This window comes from Ovis canadensis, chromosome 6, assembly GCF_042477335.2.
Source record: "Ovis canadensis isolate MfBH-ARS-UI-01 breed Bighorn chromosome 6, ARS-UI_OviCan_v2, whole genome shotgun sequence".
NCBI lineage: Eukaryota > Metazoa > Chordata > Mammalia > Artiodactyla > Bovidae > Ovis > Ovis canadensis.
In genome coordinates this window covers 75,352,573-75,380,057 of record NC_091250.1, presented here as the reverse complement: position 1 = coordinate 75,380,057, position 27,485 = coordinate 75,352,573, and the positions used below count along the sequence as shown (strand labels likewise).

At 36.9% G+C, this 27,485-nt stretch overlaps 1 protein-coding gene and 1 pseudogene across 2 annotated transcripts in view; one reads left to right on the top strand and one right to left on the bottom strand.

The window, feature by feature from the left end:
- Positions 1-27,485, top strand: part of PDS5A (PDS5 cohesin associated factor A) — a 123,068-nt gene that overhangs the window by 25,016 nt on the left and 70,567 nt on the right. For both annotated transcript variants that reach the window (XM_069593928.1, XM_069593929.1), the window contains exons 3-7: positions 15,225-15,428; positions 16,470-16,556; positions 16,991-17,088; positions 21,309-21,435; positions 26,089-26,169. In XM_069593928.1, the coding sequence (XP_069450029.1) occupies positions 15,225-15,428; positions 16,470-16,556; positions 16,991-17,088; positions 21,309-21,435; positions 26,089-26,169 (597 nt within the window). The remainder of the gene's footprint in view (positions 1-15,224; positions 15,429-16,469; positions 16,557-16,990; positions 17,089-21,308; positions 21,436-26,088; positions 26,170-27,485) is intronic.
- On the bottom strand, positions 24,881-25,393 carry LOC138442498 (transcription factor BTF3 pseudogene; annotated as a pseudogene).

Below are 27,485 nucleotides of genomic sequence, written 5' to 3'. Positions count from 1 at the left end.
AGTTAAAGCACTATACCATAGTATAGTTTGTGTAGTATGCTCTTTCTAAATATATGTATTTTTCTCTCATTATTTTGGATAACCACCCATACTATACTATACTATGTAACATATAGATTAAGAATTGTAAAAGGGCGTTAAGAGTGATTAGCCACACTGCCTATATTTGAATTTTTATGCCCTTGAGCAGGTTACCTAGCTTCAGTTTCTCATCTGTTCAATGGGGATGTTAATAATGCCTCCCATAAGATATCATTGTATTAAATAGGTTAATAGTACACTTAAATAACTTGAAATATACCCAGCACATACAAAACTCAATCAATATTAGCTATTAGTACCATTACAAGTAATTTACCTATTAAAAATGTGCTTTCTGAGTTGAGGATTTTCTCTTTTGTATGAGGATCAAACTGTAGAATAATTAGTGCGTTTGTGCCTTGTTGTTATCACTCATTTTATCCTTCTGCCTCACAAGTACTTGGAGTTAGAGAATATCTATGGTTGCATTAAAACTGAAACTAAAAGCCTCTGAAGCCTCAGGGCACGTGTCAGACTCTCAGTCTTTAAGGCTAATCTTTTAGGACCTTATGAATTTTCTCCATAGCTAAAAATAGCTTCCTTGATGACTGTTACAGTCAGTGTCCAGGTTATTTTTAGAACACAGTGGCAACTTACTCTAGTACTCTTGCCTGGAAAATCCCATGGGCGGAGGAGCCTGGTGGGCTGCAGTCCATGGGGTCGTGAAGAGTCGAACACGACCGAGCAACTTCACTTTCACTTTTCACTTCCATGCACTGGAGAAGGAAATGGCAACCCACTCCAGTGTTCTTGCCTAGAGAATCCCAGGGATGGGGGAGCCTGGTGGGCTGCCGTCAATGGGGTCGCACAGAGTCGGACACGACTGAAGCAACTTAGCAGCAGCAGCATACAGGGTATTTTTAGAACTCTTAATAGTACCGAGTTGTCTTCAAGGTGGGAATAAATGGAGTGAAACATTTCTTGTAATTCAGAAACTTTCAGATCTATGTAAAGTGTAGTTTTGTAGTGTATGCTTGTTAAATGGTTTGAGGTTGATAGACTGAGTCTTTAGAATATAACTTGGTTATGCTTTCAGGATGAGTATAGCAAAATGAGTAGCATCTAACTTTTCTATGCCCCACAATTCAGGTATGAAATAATAACCTTGTCTCAGTAAAGAATACTGACCTTGACTAAATGTATGACTAACAAAATGAATTGTATCTTCAGGTAGTCTCTGTTGGTTTATTGGAAAATAGGTTATTGAGGGTTTTTTTTCATAGAGTAATTCAGTTTGTTAAAATTGAATTGATGCCCTGTGTTTATTATTTATTTGGTTTTTGGATTTGACACATAAAGAGAGATCTGACTTCTCTCACTTAGCTTTAATCCATCAGTGCGTTAAAAGACTAAGTCCTCTAAGTCCATACATGTTGTTGGACATGGCAAGATCTCATTCTTTTCTTATGGCTGAATAATACTATGTTATAATACACACACACTCTTTCTCCTTCTCTTGCTGTAGAATCTTTAGCCATACATCCATCAAGGGACGTTTACGTTGTTTCCACATTGGCTGTTATAAGTAAAGTTGCTGTGAACATGGGGGTGCATATATCTTTTCAAGTTAGTGTTCTTATTTTCTTCGGATAAAAACCCAGAAATGAAGTTGCTGGATCACATGATAGTTCTATTTTTAATTTTTTGTCTTATCTTAATATTAGCACTTAATCTTGAAATGTGTATTGATTGCAATGATGTAGTTTAGTCAGTAAGTCATGTCCAACTCTGCAACGCCATGGACTGCAGCATGTCAGGCTTCCCTGTCCTTCACTATCTCTCAGAGTTTGCTCAAACTCTTGTCCATTGAGTCAGTGGTGCCATCCAACCATCTCATCCTCTGTCACCTTCTCCTCCCACCCTCAATCTTGCCCAGCATCAGAGTCTTTTCCAATAAGTTGACTCTTCGCATCAGATAGCCAAAGTATTAGAACTTCAGCATCAGTCCTTCCAATGAATATTCAGGGTTGATTTCCTTTAGGACTGTCAAGTTTTATCTCCTTATAGTCCAAGGGACTCTCAATAATCTTCTCAGCACCACAATCCAAAAACATGAGTTCTTCAGCATTCTGCCTTCTATGCATGGCCCAACTCTCACATGCATGCATGACTGCTGGAAAAGTCATAGCTTTGACTGTATGGACCCTTGTCAGCAAAGTGATGTCTCTGCTTTTTAATACACTAACTAGGTTTGTCATAACTTTTATTCCAAGGAGTAAGCATCTTTTAATTTCATGGCTGCAGTCACCATCCGCAGTGATTTTGGAGCCCAGGAAAATAAAATCTGCCACTGTTTCCATTTTTTTCCATCGGTTTGCCCTGATGGAGAAGGAAATGGCAACCCACTCCAGTACTCGTGCCTGGAGAATCCCATGGATGGAGGAGCATGGTGGGCTACAGTCCATGGGGTCACAAAGAGTCGAACACAACTGAGCGACTTCCCTACTTCCCTTTTGCCATGAAGTGATGGAACTGGGTGCCATGATCTTAATTTTTGTAATGTTGAATTTTAAGCCAGGTTTTTCGATAACCTCTTTCACCTTTATCAAAAGGTTCTTTAGTTGCTCTTTGCTTTCTGCCATTAGAGTGTTACTATCTGCATATCTGAGGTTGTTGATAATTTCTCTGGGAAATCTTGATTCCAGCTTATAATTCATCCAACCTGACATTTTGCATGATGTACTCTGCATGTAAGTTAAATAAGCAGGGTGACTATATACAGTCTTGAGGTACTCCTTTCCCAATTTCGAACCAGTCCCTTGTTTCCTGTCTGGTTCTAACTGTTGCTTCTTGACCCACATACAGGTTTCTCAGGAGACAGGTAAGTTGGTCTGGTATTCCCATCTCTTTAAGAGTTTTGCCGTTGTGATCCACACAGTCAAAGGTTTTAGCATAGTCAATGAAGCAGAAGTAGATGTTTTTCTGGAATTCCCATGCTTTCTCTGTGATCCAGCGAACCTTGGCAATTTGATCTCTGTTTCCCCTGCTTTTTCTAAATCCAGCTTATACATTTGGAAGTTCTCTGTTCACGTACTGTTGAAGCATAGGATTTTGAGCATGACTGATAGCATGTGAAATGAGTGCAACTTACGGTAGTTTGAACATAGTTTGGCATTGCCCTTCTTTGGGATTGGAATGAAAGCTGACCTTTTCTAGTCCTGTAGCCAGAGCTGAGTTTCCCAAATTTGCTGGCATATTGAGTGTACTTTCACAGCATCATCTTTTAGGATTTTAAATAACATAGCTATTGACAAATCAGAATTTTAGAGAGATTTCTGTTCACAAACTTGATCAGCCACTGAAGTCTAAAGCATGTAAAAAAAATTACACTAATAGAGTTCATTCCTTCAGAAAATAGGCATTTATCTTAGTTTAAAGACAAATGTAGAAAATGTAGAGCCCTTAGCAGATCACAATCTTTTTTTTTTTTTTTTTAATTTTAAAATCTTTAATTCTTACATCCAAACATGAACCCCCCTCCCACCTTCCTCCCCATAACGTCTCTCTGGGTCATCCCCATGCACCAGCCCCAAGCATGCTGTATCCTGCGTCAGACATAGACTGGCGATTCAATTCTTACATGATAGTATACATGTTAGAATGCCATTTTCCCAAATCATCCCACCCTCTCCCTCTCCCTCTTGAGTCCAAAAGTCCGTTATACACATCTGCAGATCACAGTCTTCTCAAGGACACATGATTTATTTACTAATAACTGCAGCAAGAAGACACTGTAAGATACTTGCTTTGTAATTGGTACCATGTTTTCAGTTCAAAGCAGTCAGCAATCCTTTTATTCTAGGCTGGTCAAGCAGGGCTTCAAGAAGAAGTAGAATTTGGTCCAGTACTTCTAAGAGCAGATAAGACAACTGAGTGAACAACAACAGGAAGATTTTAATAAGAGTAGAGAGGGGTAGAAGCAGTTCTATGACATTTAACATATTTTTTTCACCACGTGTTTAGCTCTCTTTTCTTTGTAAAACTGAAGCTGCTCAGGATGCTTTTCAAAGATAATGAATAAACCTAGTTTGACTAGAGTGAAGAGTGGAAATAAATATAACATTTCATATTTGTTAATACATACAATTTTGTTGTTCAGTCACTAAGTTGTGTCCAACTCCTTGTAACCAAGTGGACTGCAGCACGCCAGGTTTCCCTGCCCTTCACTATCTCCCAGTTCAGTTCACTTCAGTTGCTCAGTCGTGTCTGACTCTGCGACCCCATGGACTATAGCACACTAGGCTTCCCTGTCCATCACCAATTCCTATAGTTAACTCTAACTCATCCAGTGAGTTGGTGATGCCATCCGGCCATCTCATCCTCTGTCGTCCCTTTCTCCTCCTGCCTTCAATCTTTCCCAGCGTCAAGGTCTTTTCAGATGAATCAGTTCTTTGCATCAGGTAGCCAAAGTATTGAAGTTTCAGCTTCAGCAGCAGTCCTTCCAATGAATATTCAGGACTTATTTCCTTTAGGATGGTCTGGTTGGACCTCCTTGCTGTCCAAGGGACTCTCAGTGGACACCCTCTTCCAACAACACAAGAGAAGGCTCTACATATGGACATCACCAGATGGTCAATACCAGAATAAGATTGATTGTGTTCTTTGCAGCCAAAGATGGAGAAGTTATATATAGTCAGCAAAAACAAGACTGGGAGCTGACTGTGGCTCAGATTATGAACTCCTAATTGCTAAATTCAGACTTAAATTGAAGAAAGTAGGGAAAACCACTAGACCAAGTATGACCTAAATCAAATTCCTTGTGATTATACAGTGCAAATGACAAATAGATTCAAGGGATTAGATCTGATAGAGTGCCTGAAGAACTATGGATGGGACGGAGGTTCATGACATTGTACAGGAGGACGTGATCAAGACCATCTCCAAGAATAAGAAATGCAAAAAGGCAAGATGTTGTCTGAGGAAGCCTTACAAATAGCTGAGAAAAGAAGTGAAAGGCAGGGAGAAAAGGAAAGATATACCTATTTGAATGCAGAGTTCCAAAGAATAGTAAGGAGAGATAAGAAAGCCTTTCTCGGTGATCAGTGCAAAGAAATAGAGGAAAACAACAGAATGGGAAAGACTAGAGATCTCTTCAAGAAAGTTAGAGATACCAAGGGAACATTTCATGCAAAGATGGGCTCGATAAAGGACAGAAATGGTAGGGACCTAACAGAAGCAGAAGATATTAAGAAGAGGTGGCAAGAATACACAGAAGAACTATACAAAAAAGATCTTCATAACCCAGATAATCTCGATGGTGTGATCACTCACCTAGAGCCAGAAGTCCTGGAGTGCAAAGTCAAGTGGGCCTTAGGAAGCATCACTATGAACAAAGCTAGTGGAGGTGATGGAATTCCAGTTGAGCAATTTCAAATCGTGAAAGTGCTGCACTCAATATGCCAGCAAATTCAGAAAACTCAGCAGTGGCCACAGGATTGGAAAAGGTCAGTTTTCATTCCAGTCCGAAAGAAAGGCAATACCAAAGAATGCTCAAAGTAATGCTCAAAGTTCTCCAAGCCAGGCTTCAGCAGTGTGTGAACCATGAATTTCCAGATGTTCATGCTGGTTTTACAAAAGGCAGAGGAACCAGAAATCAAATTGCCAACATCTGCTGGATCATCGAAAAAGAGAGTTCCAGAAAACCATCTGCTGCTGCTCTGTTGATTATGCCAAAGCCTTTGACCGTCTCCCAGAGTTTGCTCAAATTTGTACCCATTGAATCAATGATGCTATCCAGCCATCTCCTTCTTTGTTGCCTGCTTCTCCTCCTGCCCTCTATCTTTCTCAGCATCCGGGTCTTTTCCAGTGAGTCGACTCTTCACATCGGGTAGCTAAAGTTTTGGAGGTTCATCATCAGCCCTTCCAATGAATATTCCGGGTTGATTTCCTTTAGGATTGACTGGTTTGATCTCCTTGCTGTCCAAGGGACTCTCAAGTGTCTTCTCCAGCACCACAGTTCGAAAGCAACAATTCTTTGGCACTCAGCCTTCTTGATGGTCCAGCTCTCGCATCCATACATGACTGTTGGAAAAATCATATTTTTGATTATGTGGACCTTTGTTGGCAAAGTGACAACTCTGTGTTTTAAGACAGTAACCAGGTTTGTCATAGCTTTTCTTTAGAGAGCAAGCGTCTTTTAATTTCATGGCTACAGTCACTGTCCCATGTGGTGGGACATTAAACAAATATCAATACATTTAATACAATTCCTATTTCATACAGGGATATATGATCACAAGGAGTTAGATGGGAAATTAATAAGAAAAGATATCCAGAAAATAACCCAAATATTTGGAAATTAGTGTATTTCTGCATAATATATGAATAAAAGAAGGAATCGCAAGGAAAATTAGAAAATATTTTGAACTTCGTAGCAGTGCTTATTGAGAAATTTATTTCCATAAGCTTTTAAATGTTTATATTAGAAAAGAACAGTCTAGAATCAGTTGTAAGCTTCTACCCCAAGAGCCTAGAAAAAGACAGGAGATTAAACCTAAAGAAAGTAGAGAGCAGGACATAGTAAAGGGTAAAAATGGAAATCAGTCAAACACAAAATGTGCAAACAATAAACTAATAATACCAAAAATTAGTTCTTTGAAAAGATAGTAAAATTGACAAAACCTTTTGTTTGATAAGGTTTCTCAACTTTGCCTATGTTGACCCTTTCAGGCTGATAAATGTTATGGGGAGCTGTCTTATATGTTGTATGATGTTTGGCTATATCCTTGGTGTTTACCCCTCAATGCCAGTAGAACCCCTTCTCCCAGTTGTGACAACTAAAAATGTCTCCAGACGTTGGCACATATCCCCTGGAGATGTGTGGCAAATTCATTCCTCTTTGAGACCACTCCATACGTGCTGTCACTTCAGTTGTGTCCCACTCTTTGCGAACCTGTGAACTATAGCCCACCAGGCTTCTCAGTCCATGAGGATTCTCCAGGCAAGAATACTGGAATGGGTTGCCATGCCTTCCTCTAGGGAATCATCCCGGCTGAGGGATTGAACCCACATCTCTTATGTGCATTGACAGGCGGGTTCTTTACCACTTATGCCACCTAGGAAACTCCTTGAGACCACTATGTTAGAACACTCAAGGAAAAAAAAGACAAAAATTAGCAACATTAGTGAAAAAAGAAGGGACTTCATATAGATTTTATAAACATTAAAAGGATAAAAAAGGCATAATATAAGCCAATTTATGCTAGTAAATTCTGTATCCTAAATGAAGTAGATATATTTCTGGAAAAAATGCAAACTGCTAAAACTGACTTAAGGTGAAATAGAAAACCTGATAGCTTTATACTGATTTTAGAAACTAGATTTGCAACTAAAAGCTTTTCCACAAATAAAGACTCAAATGACTTCATTGATGAATTCTATTAAACACTGAAGGGAAAAAGCATACTAGTCCTACACAAACTCAGTAAACAGGAAGAGTGAACACTTCCAGTTCACTTTATATGGCCAATATTACCTTGATACCAAAACAAAACATATTACTAGAAAAGAAATCTATGTATCAAGAGACTTCAGTCCAGTTGCTCAGTTGTGTCAGACTCTTTGCAACCCCATCGCAGCAGCACACCAAGAGCCTTAATAAACAACAAAATATTAGCAAAGGAGATCCAGCCAGCAAAACAAAAAACAAACCAAAACTAGAAGGAAAAAAAAACCCCAAAGCATTGCACACATGCAAAACACAGTGACCACCATGCCAGGTTTATTCCTGGGAGTGCAAATTTTGTTTACTATATGATATTAATTTATTTCAACATATTAACACTAGTGTAAGTTGGGAGAACCGTGTTATCATCCCATTTGATATAGAAGTGTCTGAAAAAAATTCAACATGTTCTTCATAAAAAATAATAATATATTAGGAATACAAGATAGATAGAACTTTCTCAACCTGATAAGACATCTACAGAAACCCATTAACATAACTTAATGGTGAAAGACGATGTTCTTTTTCAGATTTCAGAAGAGGCAAAAATGTCTGCTCTCACTTTTGCTCTATATTGCTGTGGTTTTGCTAGCACAATGAGAAAAAGATACAAAAGACACACAGATGAGAGAAGACAAAATAAAACTGTCCTTATTTGTTAACAATACTGCATTTATAGAAAATCTTGAGAAATGTATAAGCAAGTCTCTAGAACCAGTAAAGCTGAGTAGTAGTGTGAAAGGCTTAGTATAGAAAAATTGATTGTATGTGTATGTGTTAGGAACCAACAGTTGGAAAATGAAATGATGTTAAAATTCACAGTAGCATCCGAAAAGGTTAAATGGTTAAAATGACAAAATATACAAAACCAGTGCACTAAAAGCTATGCAGTAACGATGGAATGTATTTCTTTTCCACTCAACAAACTGTGAAGTATACGCCAAGCCCAACTCGTGCTGAAGACATAGAAATCAGGTGCTGCCATAGCCCTGGCAGAGACAAATAAGAAAGCAGGAAGCATAGCATTGTGATAGAAGTGTGCAAAGGGTGTGTGGTGCAGTACATGGCATGTCCTTCCAGAAGGATGCAGTGATTGTCCCAATATTCAGTCAGTCTGGAAGAGAAAAACCTTAATCAGTGAAGACATAAACCATATTCATAGTTCAGAGAACAGAGTATTATTGAACATCAGTTCTCTTACCACATTTTACTTTGCATTTGCCTGGCTGTCAGTAGGATTTATTTTATTTTTTTGGTCAATAGGATTTAATCTCCCCATTATACTGACTGAGATTTTTTTCAAAAAGTACTTAGTCTACCTAGTCATTTTTCCATTTTACACTTGGGGTTTGTTTTCTTTACTGAATTCTAGGAGTTCTTTATATATACTAGATAGGTTCTTTGTTGGTTATGCATGTCACAAATATCTGCTTTCATTCATTGGCATGTGTTTTTAGATCTTTTTAGTGATATCTTCTGATGAACGCACATTAGTTTTACTTTTATGGAAAGATTCTATAGCTAGTGCTTTTTTACCTTCTTGAGAAATCCCTCCTACTCAAGATCATAAAGATACTCTATTTTTTAAAAGTTTCTTAGATGTTCCTTTTAAATTTTGACTTTTATCCCACTGGGAACTAATTTTTTTTTTTTTCCCATAGATTCTAAAGTGGTCTATCTTTACCATTACTTTTTGGTATGGAAAATGTTAATTTAATGGTATTTTCTGTGTTATAACTTAGGAGAATGTGAAAGCTCCTCATTAATATTTAGAAGGTTCTCTGGATTTTAATAATCAGTTTATTGAATATTTTCTTCATAGTTTTTATACCTAAAGAAAACTATTTAAGTGCAAAAGAAATGTGGAATCAGCTTTTCAGAATAATTTGCCTACCTGAAAATATGGTTGTGTGCTGACATTTTTCCTTTAAAATATTTCTAACAGAATATTGTTGATTTGAGGACCACATAGATATGTTTTGCTTATCCCTCACAATGGTATGAACTTTTTGGAGTTGCTGAAATTCTCAAGCAGATGATTTCACTTAACATTTTGTTGTATCTTGATCAACTGATGATTTTCTATACTAGGTCTGCATTCTCACCTGACAGCAATTAACTGAAGCCAGCTCTTTGCATGGAGCCTGTGTTCTCCATTTCTCCCCAGTGGTTATTTGCATGTCCCTCCCCTTGAGTTGTGACCTCTGCTATAGACCTGTGTTTAGAATATATTTACTCAAGAATTCTGAACAAATTTCTAGCCAACAGATGTTATATACTGATTGACCTGATCTTTATCTAGAACTGATAAAGTTTTTTGCCAGAATGGTAGGGCCATATAGGTCATATTTTTTTTAATATACATAATATATATTATCAGAGTAGATGTTAAAAAGGCATTTCATGAATTATAACAAATTTTATTTAAGAATAGTTTGTGTTAATTTCTGCTGTACAGCGAAGTGATTCGGTTATACGTGCCTGTATTCCCAGGGTGTTGACTATAGCTCCCTGTGCTATACATACAGTAGGACTTATTGTCGATCCATTCTGTGTCGTTTGCAAGTACTAATCCCAAACTCCGACCCTCCTCGCCCCCAAAGCTTCCTAGTATTTATGTGAGGTAGCCTGGGGCACTGATTTTTGGCCCAGAAACAGTAGGTTGATATATAAAGCTATTGAAAAGCCAGCTGCTCAGATGCAGTAACTAAGAGACCCCTCCAACCTGCCCCCCGCTTTGTCTTGTTGCCCCTACCAGGGCTGCTGGGAACCTCAAAGTTGGAACACAGTTGAAATAGTTTTTCTGAAAAATCACCAAGCAGCTCAAGTCTTATTGGATACTTGCAACCCAAACCCTTTAAAAACCAAAGTTCATTTTACCTAATCAAATTGAGTCCTTACAACTATGTAATATTTCAAACACTCATAGAGAATAATAGAACAAACATTTTTGTACCTCCTTCTCATCTTTATTGAATCTTAATGATTTGCTTTGTTGTTTGGTGTTTTAAGTAATTTTTTAAATTGGAATATAGTTGATTTACAGTGTGTTCATTTCTGCTGTGTAGCAGAGTGAATTAGTTAGATATAAATCCACTGTTTTTTGGATTCTTTTCCTATACTAGATCATTACAAAGTATTGAGTAGAGTTCCCTGTGCTACACAGTAGATCCTTATTATCTATCTGTTTCATACACAGTAGTGTGTATAGGTCAGTTCCAATCTCTCCGTTTACCCCTCTTCTCCCCTCTGGTAACCATGACATTGTTTTCTAGATCTGTGACTCTATTTCCCTTTTGTAAACAGATTCTTCTATACCATTTTATTAGTTTCCACATATTAAGCGATATTATATGGTATTTGTCTTTCTCTGTCTGACATACTTTACTCATTATGATTGTCTCTTCAGTTCATCCATGCAAATGGCAAATGGCATTATTTCATTCCTTTTTATGGCTGAGTAATAATTCTGTTGTATACAGGTACCACATTTCTTGGGGGCTTTCTAGGTGGCTCAGGGGTAAAGAGTCCGCCTGCCAAGCAGGAGACACAGGTTTGATCCGTGTGTTGGGAAGATGCCCTGGAGAAGGAAATGGCAATCCACTCTAGTGTTCTTGCCTAGGAAATCCCATTGACAGAGGAGCCTGGTGGGTTATATAGTCCATAGGGTCACAAAGAGTTGGACACCACTGAGCGACTAAGCAAGCACACACCACATTTCTTTCTTTATTCCTTTGTCAATGGGCATTCAGGTTGCTTCCATGTCCTGACTATTGTAAATAGATCTTAAGTAAACATTGGGGTTATATGTATCTTTTCAAATTATGGTTTTCTCCAGGTAATGAATTTGAATGTTCTTTCCACAAGAAAAAAGTTTGCATGCCTACTTTGTGCCAGTCTTATTCTAATCATTAAGGATACAGCTGTTAGACAGTTAAAAATTCTTCTCCTGACAAAAGTTAGGTGAAAGAAATCATTTCTAACACTGGGGAAACATTTTTCTCAGCTATATGTTAATTTGTGTTAAAATCAAGTGGAATAAACACAAATATTTCAAAACATGTCAGAAGAAATAAAGCTCTGGATGAAGTAATAATAGTGTGATAAGAAATAATAATTTTAAAAAGAACTTCTGGTCCTTGGGAATTGCTAGGATTCAGAACTTTCAGAAAGGAATGCACCACACACACTGTCATAAAATGGAGACAAGTATCACCTGAATGGCTGAACCTAGGAAAAACAGCACAAGTGTGGATGACTGTAAATCACTATGCCTTACACATTTCTGATTTAAAAGTTTTTAAAGTACGATTAGAATGCTTTATACATGTGATTTTATTTCTCTATCCGTAACATCTCTAGATCAAGCTAAAAATCTCTTAAAATCAGGAAAAGAATAATGCATCCTCCCCACCCCCAATTAACATTTAACATTGTTAAATTTTTTTTAAAGACAAGTCTTAAGGTTTCATTTGAACTATTGATATGAGTATTTTGTCCCATATCCTGTGGTAAATGTATTCTTTTCAATTTTTGCTTTTCCTTTTGATATATATTCCAACTTGGAAAAGTTACAAGACTAGTACAGAGAGCTCCTGTATTCTCCAGATATTGACTGTTCCCATTTTTACTGCTCCCTTCTTATGAGCACAAAGCCATGTATAACAAAATCATTGTTCTTTGATTCCATTCTTGATGTTTGTATTTAGACTTGTAAGAAATAGTGATTTACAGTCATCCTCCTGTGTGTTGTTTTTCAGATTAAGTCACTTATACTATACCTGTCTGTATTTTAAGACAGTGTATGTGATACATTGAAATTGTATTGTAATTAGAAAACCAGTCAGTGGGATTTATTCTAGTAACAGAATTAGGAGGAAAGTATCACTTCAGTAGATAACGGGAAAAAAAAATGTATTTCGAAAAAACCGAGCACAATGGGGCTTCCCTGGTAATCCAGTGGTTGAGAATGCACCTTCCCATACAGGGACGAGGGTTCTATCCCTCGTCAGGGAACTAAGATCCTGCATGCTGGGCATCAGTTCAGTTCAGTCGCTCAGTCGTGTCCGACTCTTTGCGACCCCATGAATTGCAGCACGCCAGGCCTCCCTGTCCATCACCATCTCCTGGAGTTCACTCAGACTTATGTCCATCGAGTCTGTGATGCCATCCAGCCATCCCATCCTTGGTCATCCCCTTCTCCTACTCCCTCCCAGCATCAGAGTCTTTTCCAATGAGTCAACTCTTCGCATGAGGTGGCCAAAGTACTGGAGTTTCAGCTTCAGCATCATTCCCTCCAAAGAAATCCCAGGGCTGATCTCCTTCAGAATGGACTGGTTGGATCTCCTTGCAGTCCAAGGGACTCTCAAGAGTCTTCTCCAACACCACAGTTCCAAAGCATCAATTCTTCGGCGCTCAGCCTTCTTCATAGTCCAACTCTCACATCCATACATGACCACAGGAAAAACCATAGCCTTGACTAGACGGACGTTAGTCGGCAAAGTAATGTCTCTGCTTTTGAATATGCTATCTAGGTTGGTCATAACTTTCCTTCCAAGGAGTAAGCGTCTTTTAATTTCATGGCTGCAGTCACCATCTGCGGTGATTTTAGAGCCCCAAAAAATAAAGTCTGACACTGTTTCCACTGTTTCCCCGTCTATTTCCCATGAAGTGATGGGACCAGATGCCATGATCTCAGTTTTCTGAATGTTGAGCTTTAAGCCAACTTTTTCACTCTCCTCTTTCACTTTCATCAAGAGGCTTTTTAGCTTCTCTTCACTTTCTGCCATAAGGGTGGTATCATCTGCATATCTGAGGTTATTGATATTACTTCCGGCAATCTTGATTCCAGCTTTTGTTTCTTCCAGTCCAGTGTTTCTCATGATGTACTCTACATAGAAGTTAAATAAGCAGGGTGACAGTATACAGCCTTGACGTACACCTTTTCCTATTTGGAACCAGTCTGTTGTTCCATGTCCAGTTCTAACTGTTGCTTCCTGACCTGCATATAGGTTTCTCAAGAGGCAGGTCCGGTGGTCTGATTTTCCCATCTCTTTCAGAATTTTCCACAGTTTATTGTGTTTCACACAGTCAAAGGCTTTGGCATAGTCAATAAAGCAGAAATAGATGTTTTTCTGGAACTCTCTTTTTCCATGATCCAGTGGATGTTGGCAATTTGATCTCTGGTTCCTCTGCCTTTTCTAAAACCAGCATAGGCAAACAAAAATGATGAAAAGTCTTGTCAAAATAGAAATAGAGGTACAGCTTCAATATTTGACAGTGGTTACTCGTTAGGTAGGGCTGATTTATTTAAGGAAGCATTTTTGATGGTATGAGGAAACGGTTGTGATTGGATAAATGAAAAGGAAATGACTATATGGTTATTTCCATCTTTATGGAGAAAAAAGACCAGCATAAAATACACAAAAATGTAAATAGTGATTATTTTCTGGAGTTGAGAAATTATGGTATTCTTTCATTACACTTTTTTTGTCTTTTAGAGTGATTCTGAAATGTGCATTTGTTAGTTTTATAACCATAAATAAGACCACAGTTTATTTTATAATTAAGACTTTTAATCAGAAATATAACTGCCTAAAAATATTTATTTTTTCCTTTTATTTCTTTAGTGCTTTCTATTGTGAATTGCAAAACCCATTAAAGTGTGAAACTTAATAGGTTTAAGGAGCCTAAGTCAAGGCAGCTTTGATAATAAGTGTAAAAGAAACATAATTGAAAATGTTACAAAATATCAAATGATTTGCTTATGCATATGAAGCTGCCAGGGCTTCTCAGGTGGCACTAGTGGTAAAGAACCCACCTGCCAGTGTAGGAGACAAAAGAGAGTTGGGTTTGTTCCCTGGCTCAGGAAGATCCCCTGGAGGAGGGCATGGCAACCCACTCTAGTATTCTTGCCTAAAGAATTCCATGGACAGAGGAGCCTGGGGGCTACAGTCCATAGGGTTGCAAAGAGTTGGACTGAAGTGGCTTAGCATGAATGCACATGAAGCTATGAACTTTTTTTTTTTTCCCACTGGGCTGGGTCTTTGTTATGGAGTACAGGCTCCAGGGGCTTCCCTGGTGACTCAGAAGGTAAAGAATCTGCCAGCAGTGCAGGAGACCCAGGTTCAGTCCCTGAGTCAGAAGATTCCATGGAGATCAGGGCAGCCCACTCCAGTATTCTTGCCTGGAGATTCCCATGGACAGAGGAGGCTGGCAGGCTACAGTCCATGGGATTGCAAAGAGTCAACTACTGAAGGGACTTAGCACTCACACACAAGCTCTAGAGTGCATAGGGCTCAGTAGTTGGAGCACATTATCTTAGTTGCCCCACAGCATGTGGGATCTCAGTTTGCTGACCAGGGATTGAACTCACATCCCCTGCGTTGGAAGGCAGATTCTTGGCTACTGGACAGGTAACTCTCACGCCATAAAATTTTTACCTGAGCTAGATATAACATTAATAATGAGAGTCTTAAGTTCTTCATAAAAGTGGTACAAATGCAGATTATGCATCTGTCAATAATCCAAATGTTGGTACTTATGCATGCTTGTGGTCTTTACTCAGATTCTTAAATGAAGATGTACATAGTAACTGATGGCTAGTTTGTTTTGTAATGGAGATGAGTAAATATATATACTTTTTCACTGGCTTCTAAACATCAAGGGTTGACTTTTTTTCTTTTATACGTTTTTGCAGATGGTAGTAAAGACTTTTATGGATATGGATCAGGACTCAGAAGATGAAAAACAGCAGTATCTCCCACTAGCCTTGCATCTGGCATCTGAATTTTTTCTCAGGAATCCCAATAAAGATGTGCGTCTCCTTGTAGCATGTTGTTTGGCTGACATCTTTCGAATCTATGCCCCAGAAGCTCCATATACTTCCCATGATAAACTTAAGGTAAATACAACCTTTTCAAAATTGGTCTTCTTTTACAGTTTAGCTTAATACCCTTAGGAACATAGGTTTCATTTTAGTCATCTTGTCATCGTAAGAAGATTATGTCATAAGTTCTAAAAACAAAATAATTATTTTTTCAGTTAATATTCATTGAATATCCATAAAATGACTGGTATTTTTATGAGACATTTGAAAGATACAGTCAAAACGGTCCCTGTCTGCTCATATCTGACCTTCAGGATAACCTATCTTAAAGGCCAGAAGACTGAATTGAAGGGATGGTGGATGAATGACACTTTTTAAAACAACTATATAACAGAATTCACACATTCAAATGACTATTTGCCCGTGAAAGTTACTTTATGTGCAAAGCTGCATACTCATCTTGATGGTTCTGCCTTTGTTTGAAAAGTTTGAGGAGCTCCTCTTTTGAGTTGATCTCTTAAACTGTTTTCATATCATGAATACTTTCAGATAGCCCGTAAATCAGGTTACTCCATATTGATACTATTTGGGGTTAAAACTTCTAAAGAAAGCTTATTAAGAAATAGAGCACTGTTGTGAAAAATACAATCCCTTGGACTAGTCTATTATTGGTTTTGTTCCACACAACTTTGTAGTCACACATCAAATTCAAAAATAGGTCTTGAAAGTTATTATTTACATCTAGGGAATTGTAATGGAAGTACTTCATATCCAAGTACATTAACTGAAGATAATTACCGTGATACAATATAAAGATGGTGAATAAAGTGGAAGTTCTGTAGTAGAAGAAAGGGTAACAAGACATAGAACCTATGATTCTCTCAGAATGAGGGAGCCTAAAGATATGTGGCAGTAATTATCTTTGCTTCTAAAGGATGTAATTTTAAATGATTTGCTCTTTTCCAGATATTTTGAGTAATGGACTAGGCTAGTCCCAAGGAAAATTTTCTTTTATTGTTGTCTTTAATAGAGAATGTATATATAGACTGTTAGGATATTGTGAAAGTAATAAGTATTTGTGTCTAAATTAATTTATTTTATCATTTTTTGAAACAGGACATATTTTTGTTTATTACCAGACAGTTAAAAGGTTTGGAGGATACAAAGAGCCCGCAGTTTAATAGATACTTTTATTTATTAGAGGTAAAATTTTTTAATTTAATATCACTATTTTATGTTGTAGGAAATTCTTTATAGTAACTTTTTAATGTAAAATGAATCATTTTGTTTGTTTTATACAAAGCCCACTTAAGAAAATATCATTTACAATATGTTTTTTCATTCTTCATATCTTCATATTCCTTGGGCAAAACTGTTACATTGAGATTTTATTTTCATTCTTTTATAATCCAAAAAGAGATTAAACTGAATTAATTTTCACTACAGTTAATATTTTGTATGTATATATATCAAGGTCAGAGTATATGACTGCTGAAACAATTGTAGTTTTATATGTTGGGGTGTTATAAGCTTTAATATAGATTTCTAATTCTAAAAATTAAATTTTATTAATGAGCCTACTTTTGTATAACTATTCTCTGTATGTGTGAATAATTTTATTTGTTTATTTATTTAAGAATTTAGCGTGGGTTAAATCATATAACATCTGCTTTGAATTGGAAGATTGCAATGAAATTTTTATTCAGCTTTTTAGGACTCTCTTCTCAGTGATCAAGTAAGTTATTTTTTAAGCTTTTCTGTTTGTCTCTTTTTCTTGCTGTGCATATTGAATTGTTATGTACTGTGTATTTACACTAAGATCTTTTAGGTAAAAGGAAATGTTTTCCTTAGAAGACTTAAGGTAAAGAGGAAAATAATTCTGTTGTCTGAAAACTCTCTTTGTCTTTATAGTGACGTTTTAAGTTATGGTATCAATTGTATGTTGTTTAGTCACTGAGTCATGTCTGATTCTTTGCGACCCCATGGACTGTAGCCCACCAGATTTCAGTCCAGTGCTTTATCTTGGTGGGTGTATGTGATTTTAGTCCAGTACTTCATCGTGTGTGTGTATATATGTGATTTCATTCTAGTGCTTGATCTTGGTGTGTGTGTATGTGTGAGATTTTAATCCAGTGGGTGGGGGTGTGTGTGTGAGATTTCAGTCCAATGCTTCATCCTGGTGTGTGTGTGTGTGTTTTAGTAAACCAAGCATTGTTATGAGATGTGTTCTGTAGCATTACATTATATACAAGCAATATATCTCAAATATATTTTAAATTTTCTAATAGCCACATTAAGAAAGGGTAACATGAAACAAATGAAATTTATTTAAATAATATATTTTATTTCAGTGTTTCCAGAAAGCATTATTATTATTTCAACATGTGGCTCTATCCAGACTTCCGTAGGGCAGTAGCCAAATGGCCATTGCATAGCAACTTCAGTATTGAATAGCACATTTCTGAAGTTTTCTGTAGGTTTCTAATGAATGCTATTACATATTTTTCTTTTCCTTAGCTAGAATGGTAGGAAGAGAATATAACCTGGGATAAACTGGACCAACCTAGTCTAGTGATAGAAGCTTATAAAAAGATTGCATGAGAAAAAACTTCCTGCGACAACTAACTGAAGGCCCTTAAATGAATGATAGAATGTATAAACTATACCTTTGTGTTGGTTAGCTTTTGCTTCATAACAAAGCAACCCACAACTTGATAGTTTAAAACATACTCCAGTTTATTTAGCTCATGATTCGGCTTGGTAGTTCATTTTGTCAGGGCTGGACTTGCCCCTGTATTTACAGTCAGTTAGCAGAACATCTTGAAGAAGGCAGTGGCACCCCACTCCAGTACTCTTGCCTGGAAAATCCCATGGATGGAGGAGCCTGGTAGGCTGCAGTCCACGGGGTCGCTAAGAGTCAGACCCGACTGAGCGACTTCACTTTCATTTTTCACTTTCATGCATTGGAAAAGGAAATGGCAACCAACTCCAGTGTTCTTGCCTGGAGAATCCCAGGGACAGGGGAGCCTGGTGGGCTGCCGCCCATGGGGTCGCACAGAGTCAGACACGACTGAAGCGACTTAGCAGCAGCAGCAGCAGAACATCTGGCAAACTGGCTGATGTAGTAGGACAGCTGGGTCACATGTCACTCTGTCATCATCCAGCAGGCTAATCCAGGTCTCTTCATATGCTGACTCAGTTTCAGAAATTGCAAGAAGGGCACACCCCACCACAGAAGCACTTTTTAAAACCTCAGCACACTTCATATTTACTTTTAATTCATTGGCCAAGCAAGGCACATAGGCAAACCCAGATTCAAAGGTTGGTTAAATAGACTCCTATTTTGTTGGGAGGAGTAGCATTTTAAAGACATGTACATACAGAGATGGGAACAGTTTGTGGCCATTGTTTGCTTTCTGCCACATATTTGTAACTTTTTCTTTTAATATTAAAATTACCAACAAAATGATAAAGAAACGCCTGAGTTGTTATCCTGCCCATTTTGTTACCTTGACTGTCCACTTAAGTCCACTTAATATTGTGCGGTTATACTTTTTTCTTCTATTATTTTTACATACACATGCTTTCTTTGATCCTTTTAATATTTTTCTTTTCTGAATCTAAAGATCTAAATTTATTCTTGACCTAATTCTTTAATTGAAAAAAATCACAGTGAGGTAAATCAGTAAAATAAGACTTGCCTTTTGAAAGAGGAATTTATTGATTTGTATTCATTGACACATTTACCATATATCTGGTGTTCTTCATTCCTTTGTATATATGCAGATTTCCGTCTTGCATTATTTTACTTTAGTCTGAAAGACTTCCTTTAACATTTCCTATAGTTCAAGTCTACTGCTGATAGAATTCTTTCAGTTTTTCTGTGTCTGAAAAAACCCATATTCCACCTTCATTTTTGAAAGTTATATTCATGGTATGAATATTATGTTAATAATACTTTTCCTCTCTTCTTTTTTGTCTCAGTACTTTTAAAGATGTTCCCCTTTTTCTGGCTTACACTTTTTAAAATGATAAGTTTTTGTCATTTTAAATCTTTGTTTCTCTGTTAATAATGTATCTTCTTTTTCTCTACCCACTTAAGGTTTTCTCTGTATTGCTGCTTTTAAACAATTCAATTATGATGTCTCACAGTGGAGTTTTCTTTCTGTTTGCTGTGCTTAGAACTCACAGAGCTGCTTGGATATGTGGGCTTACACTTCTGATTACTAGATACCTTGTGAGTTGTAAGATTTTCCACTGTAGTTGAAACACACACATTGTATGACCTGTGTGAATTCCAGGGATTATTCCTTCTGCTCCTTTCAGACTCAAGAGATGTCTTCACCAGCCTATGCTAATCACTAAGTACCTGAAGACTCGGGTAGTCTCTGTGAGCTTGCTCTCTTGAGTAGTTCTCTCCCCTCTGGTATTCTGCCCTGCAAACTGTAGTCTTTCCAGACCCAGAAAAACCATTAGGATCTTCTCTTCCTGTACTGAAGCCTGGAAACTTTTATAGGTAGAAAAAGTAAGCTTCCCTTCTTTCAGCAGCATGTGTATAGGGTCTGATATGTTTTCATGTATTTTGTTTATTTTTTTTTAACTGTTTCAGGTAGAAGAGTAAATCCTGCTATTGAATCTTGGCTGAAACTAATGGAAATAATTTTTAAGTCTGTTTCATTTCTCTTTCCTTCACTCCTTTCCTATTCACAAATGATATGGATCTGAGACCTAAATACTCTCTTCGTTTTTTTGTATCAAGCTGAGTATCTCTGTTCTTTACTGCCTACCTCCCCCCACCACACACACACACACACATCCTCCTATATAGTTGATTTTTGCACAGTCTTGGCCTTTAGTAAGCAAGATATTTGAGAGAGAGTATTTTTCTAAAAGTTTAGAAAACTGTGAATCTAACAATAGGACAATTTTTCACTAACTTTAAAATTTTGATCTTTGATTTTACCACTAGGTGCCCAACAAGTGTATTATACATTATTTCAAGCTTATTTTTAAAAAACTACAGATAAGAGATACATAAATGATAATAACATTTAGGTTAGTCTTAATTTAAACTTCCCTTTGTCTGTAGTAGTACAACTAAGTTATATCATTTTCTTGATTTGTCTTCGCGTGTATATTCTGATAAACGTGAAAACGAACAGGTCAAGTCTTTAGTTAAGATGCAGTCAGAGAGGGAGAAGCCTAGATATTCTCTTGACTTAACAATTGTTGGAGCCAGTCTTTTTGGGTAAGTTTATACCAGCACTAGACATATTTATTGAGAAAGCCTGCCCTTGACTCTGCACTAGCTAAGGAAGCAGGACTAAAACTGATTCTGGCTTTATACCTTGTTGATTTTTCATTTGTTTGTTTGAAATTCTTTGAGAGACAGCAGGATGACTTTTTCAGAATCTTAAGTCATGAGTTCTGGTAGCATTTTACATGAGACTTTGGATTTTCAGTATTGTTGAACTAAAACTTCTAGTGGCAAAGATATGCAAGTGTTTACATAGGCCTTCTTTGTGTTTATAGTTCTGTCGTTTGGGGGGGAATTATTAAAATCAAAAAGGATGAAAAGCTATCTACGTTCTTTATCTTGTACATTTTTTGTTTCCTTAAAATTTTATCATTTTTTAAAATCCAGGGGCATGTAAGCGAAGACTTCTTTGAAGTTGACATTTTTGTTTCATTGAATTTAACCCATTCTTTGAATTCTAGGTGTATGGGGCTTAATTAAATTTTTGTATGTATGAAATAATTTACAGTGATTTCTTAGCTGTTTTAGTAATAATCATGAGAGTAAATATGAAACAGCCAAAATTTCTTTGCCATTATTGGTGTGGTTTGCTCAAATGAAAAATCCTTTACATTTGAGATAGTTGCTTTAAACTGGGAAGTTTGATTTTCTTTGGTAAGCCTAATTTTTTTTTTCCTCTCTCTTTTTTTTCTTAAAAGCAATAGCCACAATAAGAAGGTACAAATGCACATGTTAGACTTGATGAGTTCTATCATCATGGAAGGTGATGGAGTTACTCAAGAATTATTGGACTCCATTCTTATTAACCTCATTCCTGCACATAAGGTCTGTATAGTATGAAGATATTAAAGGTTAATATTTAATGGTAGTACTACACATATGAAAGCTTGTTTTTCACCATTTGTAATCCCATGTAATTATTCCCACTATCACTCTCCAGTCCCAAGTAAATTAAAGTAACACACATAAGTCTTATAGCTTGTTTTTATTTTTATTTTATTTTATTTTTTTATAGCTTGTTTTTAGAAGCATACTTTCACTTAGTTAAGTGCTGCCTCTTCTCTGGAAAATTAAAAATGTTCCAGATTGACCACTCATATCTGGTATAGGAATTGCAAGGGATTGAAGTACTGTCTTGGTTTGGTTCTTTGTTTTAGAAAAGAAAATGTATTTACTACTTTCTAATAGATAGTATATTAAAAAACAGAGATATTACTTTGCCAACAAAGGTTCGTCTAGTCGAGGCTACGATTTTTTCACTGGTCATGTATGGATGTGAGAGTTGGACTGTGAAGAAAGCTGAGCACTGAAGAATTGATGCTTTTGAATTATAGTGCTGGAGAAGACTCTTGCAAGTCCCTTGGACTGCAAAGGGATCCAACCAGTCCATCCTAAAGGAGACCAGTCCTGGGTGTTCATTGGAAGGACTGATACTGAGGCTGAAACTCCAATACTTTGGCCACCTCATGTGAAGAACTGACTCATTGGAAAAGACTCTGATGCTGGGAGGGATTGGGGACAGGAGCAGAAGGGGACGACAGAGGATGAGATGGCTGGATGGCATCACTGACTCAATGGACAAGAGTTTGAGTGAACTCTGGGAGTTGGTGATGGACTGGGAGGCCTCGCGTGCTGTGATTCATGGGGTCACAAAGAGTCGATCACTACTGAGCGACTGAACTGAGCTGAACAGATACAGAGTGTAGGAATTGGTATTTCTCCTTAGAACCCATGTCCTACATTTTTCTTAGGCACTTTCAGAAAATGATTTGGCAAAAGCAGAACTATATGGTTAATGTTAAGGGGAAAAGGATGTTTAAGAGCAGTCTATTCTCCATTTCCTTTTTCTGTTTCTTTCTGCTAGCTCCCCCTAAGAAAGTGAAGGACTTGGCTTCCCCCACTCCAGGTCCACCACTGATGTGCACTCAGGCCTATCCTACTGTTGGTACTTACTTTCCTGCTCTTTTCCTCTAATTGTTCAGTGACTTGTCATCAGAGGTCTGATAAATACATATCTAATTATACTATTCACAATAAGATGCAACCAATTATAAATTCTTTTCCTGACTGATATATTATTTACATTTTTTAAAAATTCAAATGAGTCTGTAATAGGTCAAAATTTTGAGAGTATGGCAAAGAGGTTATATATGTTAGGCAAATAAGAAAGGAAAAACTTTGTGAGTCATAGGGTATTTGGTGTTTGTATTCTAGTTAGAGTGTATTTTTAATGAGTAGAACTATGCCTTTTTGGGAAATATAAAGGTTTTCTTAGTTTTGTCAAGATATAAATGATATACAGCACTGTATAAGTTTACCTACATTCAGTTCAGTTGCTCAGTCATGTCCGACTCTTTGCGACCCCACAAATCGCAGCACGCCAGGCCACCCTGTCCATCACCAACTCCCAGAGTTCACTCAAACTTTTGTCAATTGAGTCAGTAATGCCATCCAGCCATCTTATCCTCTGTCGTCCCCTTCTGCTCCTGCCTCCAATTCTTCCCAGCATCAGAGTCTTTTCCAATGAGTCAGTTCTTCACATGAGGTGGCCAAAGTATTGGAGTTTCAGCCTCAGTATCAGTCCTTCCAATGAACACCCAGGACTGGTCTCCTTTAGGATGGACTGGTTGGATCCCCTTGCAGTCCAAGGGACTTGCAAGAGTCTTCTCCAGCACTATAATTCAAAAGCATCAATTCTTCAGCGCTCAGCTTTCTTCACAGTCCAACTCTCACATCCATACGTGACCACTGGAAAAACTGTAGCCTTGATTAGATGGACCTTTGTTGGCAAAGTAATGTCTCTGCTTTTGAGTATGCTGTCTAGGTTGGTCATAACTTTCCTTCCAAGGAGTAAGCGTCTTTTAATTTCATGACTGCAGTCACCATCTGCAGTATGAAATCATTTATTTCATTTAAACATGAAACGTTTAGTGAACATCCATTATCTCATAGCTGCAAAAATTAAAGAAACAGAGAAAAAGTGTTTTTCTTGCAAATGAAATGTTTTAGGATTTATTAATGAATTTCATTCACATATAACATATAGCTGTTTTTAAAAAGATTTATCATGTTTATATCACTAGTACTTACCTCTTAGTTGGAAGTACCTTTTGACTGCCTTCATCTAATTCTGCCTCCCCACCCCCTGCCTTAACTACAAATCTGATCTCTTTTTTTATGAGTTAGTTTTTGAAGTATAATTGATCTACATAACTCTTCTTTAGTTGTGGTTACACAGTATTTTCTCTACAGTTTGAAATAATCACCTAAATCTAGTTACAGTGTATCAGCATATAAAGATTTACATAGTTATTGATTGTATTCCCCACACTGTACATTTCATATCTGTAACTCATTGATTTTGCAGGTGGAAGTTTGTATCTGTTAATCTCCCTCACCTGTTCCTCCAAGATTGCCTTAATTTTGAGCTAATCTTATTCTTTTGGAAATGGAATAAAAACCTGGACCAAGTGTCAGGAAGCTATGGCTTGTAGACCAAATCTGGCCCACTGCCTGTTTATGTACATAAAGTTTTATTTGCACACAACCATGCTTATTTGTTTTTATTGCATCTATGGTTGCTTTCCTGCTGCAACAACCAGAGGTGTGTAGTTGCAGCAGTGACGATATGGCTGGCCAATAAAGCCTAAAATACATATCTACCATCTGCCTCTTTGCATAAAAATTTTGCTGACTACTAACCTAAGGTATAGGATATCCTTGCCTTTTTTTGGAGATAAGTGCAAGATGGTGGTGAATGAATCTGTTTGGTCTAAAACTGCGAAGTATAGAGATGTTAATAGGTACTTTTCAACACAAGGATTCCATTTTTAATAACTTTTTAAAAATATATCTTTTCACAGGCTTCCTCAGACCCTTTAATTAATTAATTAACTAATTTTTATACTGTCATTTTAAATCTTTAATCAGATTGCATTCATGAATATCAGTCATATTACATGCCATGATTAGCTTTCTATAAACAATTTTGCCTTCTGTGTACAAATTGGTATCAATGAAATAAAAAATAAAACCATATACTAGGCAAAGAATTTTATTTATCTTTGTCTCAAACTTTATTCTTAGGGTTCTTCAGCTTTATTAGCTGGAAAGAATAAATTGTATATAAGCAAAAACTGAAAAGAGCTGCAGTGTCCAGGGGCTTAGGCCTAAAAATATTAGAGATCTAGATTTTATCAGATCCATGAACAAAATTTTAAAAAGCAGTCATAAAATAGCAGCTCCCAGTAACTTCTTCAAGATTTATCTTCTTCAGAAGTTAACTTAATTCAGTTTGCTTCATTCTTGGAAGCCTCATCAAAATTCTCTACAAGATCTGGAACTTCATCATCATCCTCCTCTCCAGTGGCAAGTGGTGCTTTTCCATCCACGGATATTTGGGCAGAGCTTCAGCCAGTCTCCTTAAACTGGTGTGACTGTCGGCACCAAGCTGGTTTAAGATGCTGGGGAGCATTTCTGTCAGTTGCTTTGTCTCAGCGTGGCCCGTAATGGTGAAAGTGTTTGCTGCCAGAGATGCCTGAACTTTAGGGTTGTTAAAGTGGATCACTGTTCCTTGATTTGTGAACATATTCACCTCTTCAGTACCAGAGATACTGTTTACCCCTAACTTTTTAAAAAAGAACTGAATTTTTTTGTCATCTGCTGTGGCTGTTCTATGAACCACCTTCTTTCTGCGAGCAGTTCCTTTCCCACCAATGCGCACTTGTGCCTGTAGTTTGGCGAGTTTCTCCTGGTTCATGATAGTTTCTTTCATCTTGCTGGAGTGGAAATGGGGCCGTGCGGGGGACTAGGGGTGGCGCTCAGGTGGTCTTGGGCGGACCAGCTGAGGTTAGGTGCACACACGCAGAGATGCAAGATGGCAGCTCAAACCCTTTAGTTTATTACCATGCATTGGGAATCTTGAGGAATGAAGGCAGTAGTTAGCATTTCAGAAATATAACTGAGAATTTTGCTTGAAGCACTTTGCAGGTCCACTCTTCCTCAGAACAGACATTGATTAGACAGTGAAATACTGAGGATAATGTGTGTGTGTTAGGGATAAATGGCTGATTGCCAATTCAGATTGGTTCAGTTCAGTCCCTCAGTTGTATCTGACTCTTTGTGACCCCATGGACTGCAGCACGCCTGGCCTCCCTGTCCATCACCAACTCCCGGTTAACAAAACCTAAAAGTCTTAGATTTAGTAAAGCTAAACTTAATATAGGGTTGAGCTTTTGGCTAATTACCTACTGTGTTTTTTTATTTCTTTGTATTTCAGTTTTTGATTCATGGTTGTGCTATTTGCAACTTCTACATTTATGACCTCTTGACTAGTGGATATTGGGTAAAACCTTGAATGTGGTTCAGTTATATTTTTTGCTCCATATTTTCTGAACTTTGAAGACTTTGATGTTCTAGTGGTATTATCTTGTAAATTCATTAATTCATTTGTAACTTTGCATATTTTTTGTGTTTCAGAACTTAAATAAACAGTCCTTTGACCTCGCAAAAGTCCTATTGAAAAGGACAGTCCAGACTATTGAAGCATGCATTGCCAATGTAGGTATTTCTGCCTGTCTTTTTTCTGTAATTTTGTAGTTCTTAATCCATAAAGGTACGAGTTTATTAGAACTCTTCACATAAAGGCTTATTTAGCCTGTAAACAGTTTCATCTATTTAGGAGAAATATATAAGAGAACTGATATGTCCAAATGTAACCAAATGCAGCATAACTTTATAAGCTTATAGACATTGTTTTTAAATGGCACAAGATAGAGGATGTTAGGTCTGCAATTCCCACCCTTTCTTCTTTGTATTTTATCTTTTTATCTCCTGGCTATGCTGATCTTTTTCACTTTCTCCCTTCATCTTTTTCTGTGGCTCTCTGTCTATATAGTTCCTTCCTCATGTCTCTAAACCATTCTTCTGAACCTTTTTGGCTTTCCCTCTTAAATAGTTGTTAATAGAGTAGTAAGTTGTCTTTTTACTTTTGTCTACTTTTACTATGTTTTGTTTTTACTAAAAAGTCAATAAAGTAATTCTGAAAAGAAATTAGAATTGTGCTGCCTTAATGTAACAAGTTCATTATTGAACATTCCTCCGATTCTTACCTGTTGTTTCACACTTTATATAAAACTTTGAATTGTTCATTTATGTTTCCACATCTTGACATCATTTTTTTTACATCATCTTTTTATTTATGACGAGAATGATTGTAAGTATTCCTTTGAATTCATATATAATTTACCTAATCATTTCCCTCTTGCCTTGCATTTAGGTTTTTTTCAGTGTTTTCTTTAGTACAGTCTTTGTGAATGTAGTATTTATTTACTGTTGAATTGTTTTCTGCATATAAAAGTCTAAGTATATTAATTTAAATGTTATGAATTATTAGTATTACTTAATTTACTGAATATTTAAGCATGGTTTAAAAAAGTTTTCTCAAGTATCGTAAAAGTGTATACAGTGAAATTTGTCTTTCTTCAGTCTCAAATATCTTTTTCTCACTTCTCAAAAATAGCCATCACCAATAGATTTTCATATATCCTTCCAGAATTACTCATATGTGTATGTATAGTTGTAAATTTTGTTAAAACTCTTTTCCTTATTCTTGTCCAGTTCTTCATAATATTTTCTAACTCTTAATATGTGTTATCTTTCAAAAGAAATTTATCATTTGATGATACTACCAAAAACATGCTCAGATCAGTTGCATACAATTGCCTCTGTAGCATTTTTACATTTTAAAAGTTTTTTTCTAATTTAATTTTGCTAGCAAGAGTGGAGATATCTTTTAATTTGTGCTTTGATATTATATTCTCTTTGTTTCTTCTTCCTAGAATGCTTTTAAATTATCAGCCTTTGTATCATCACCT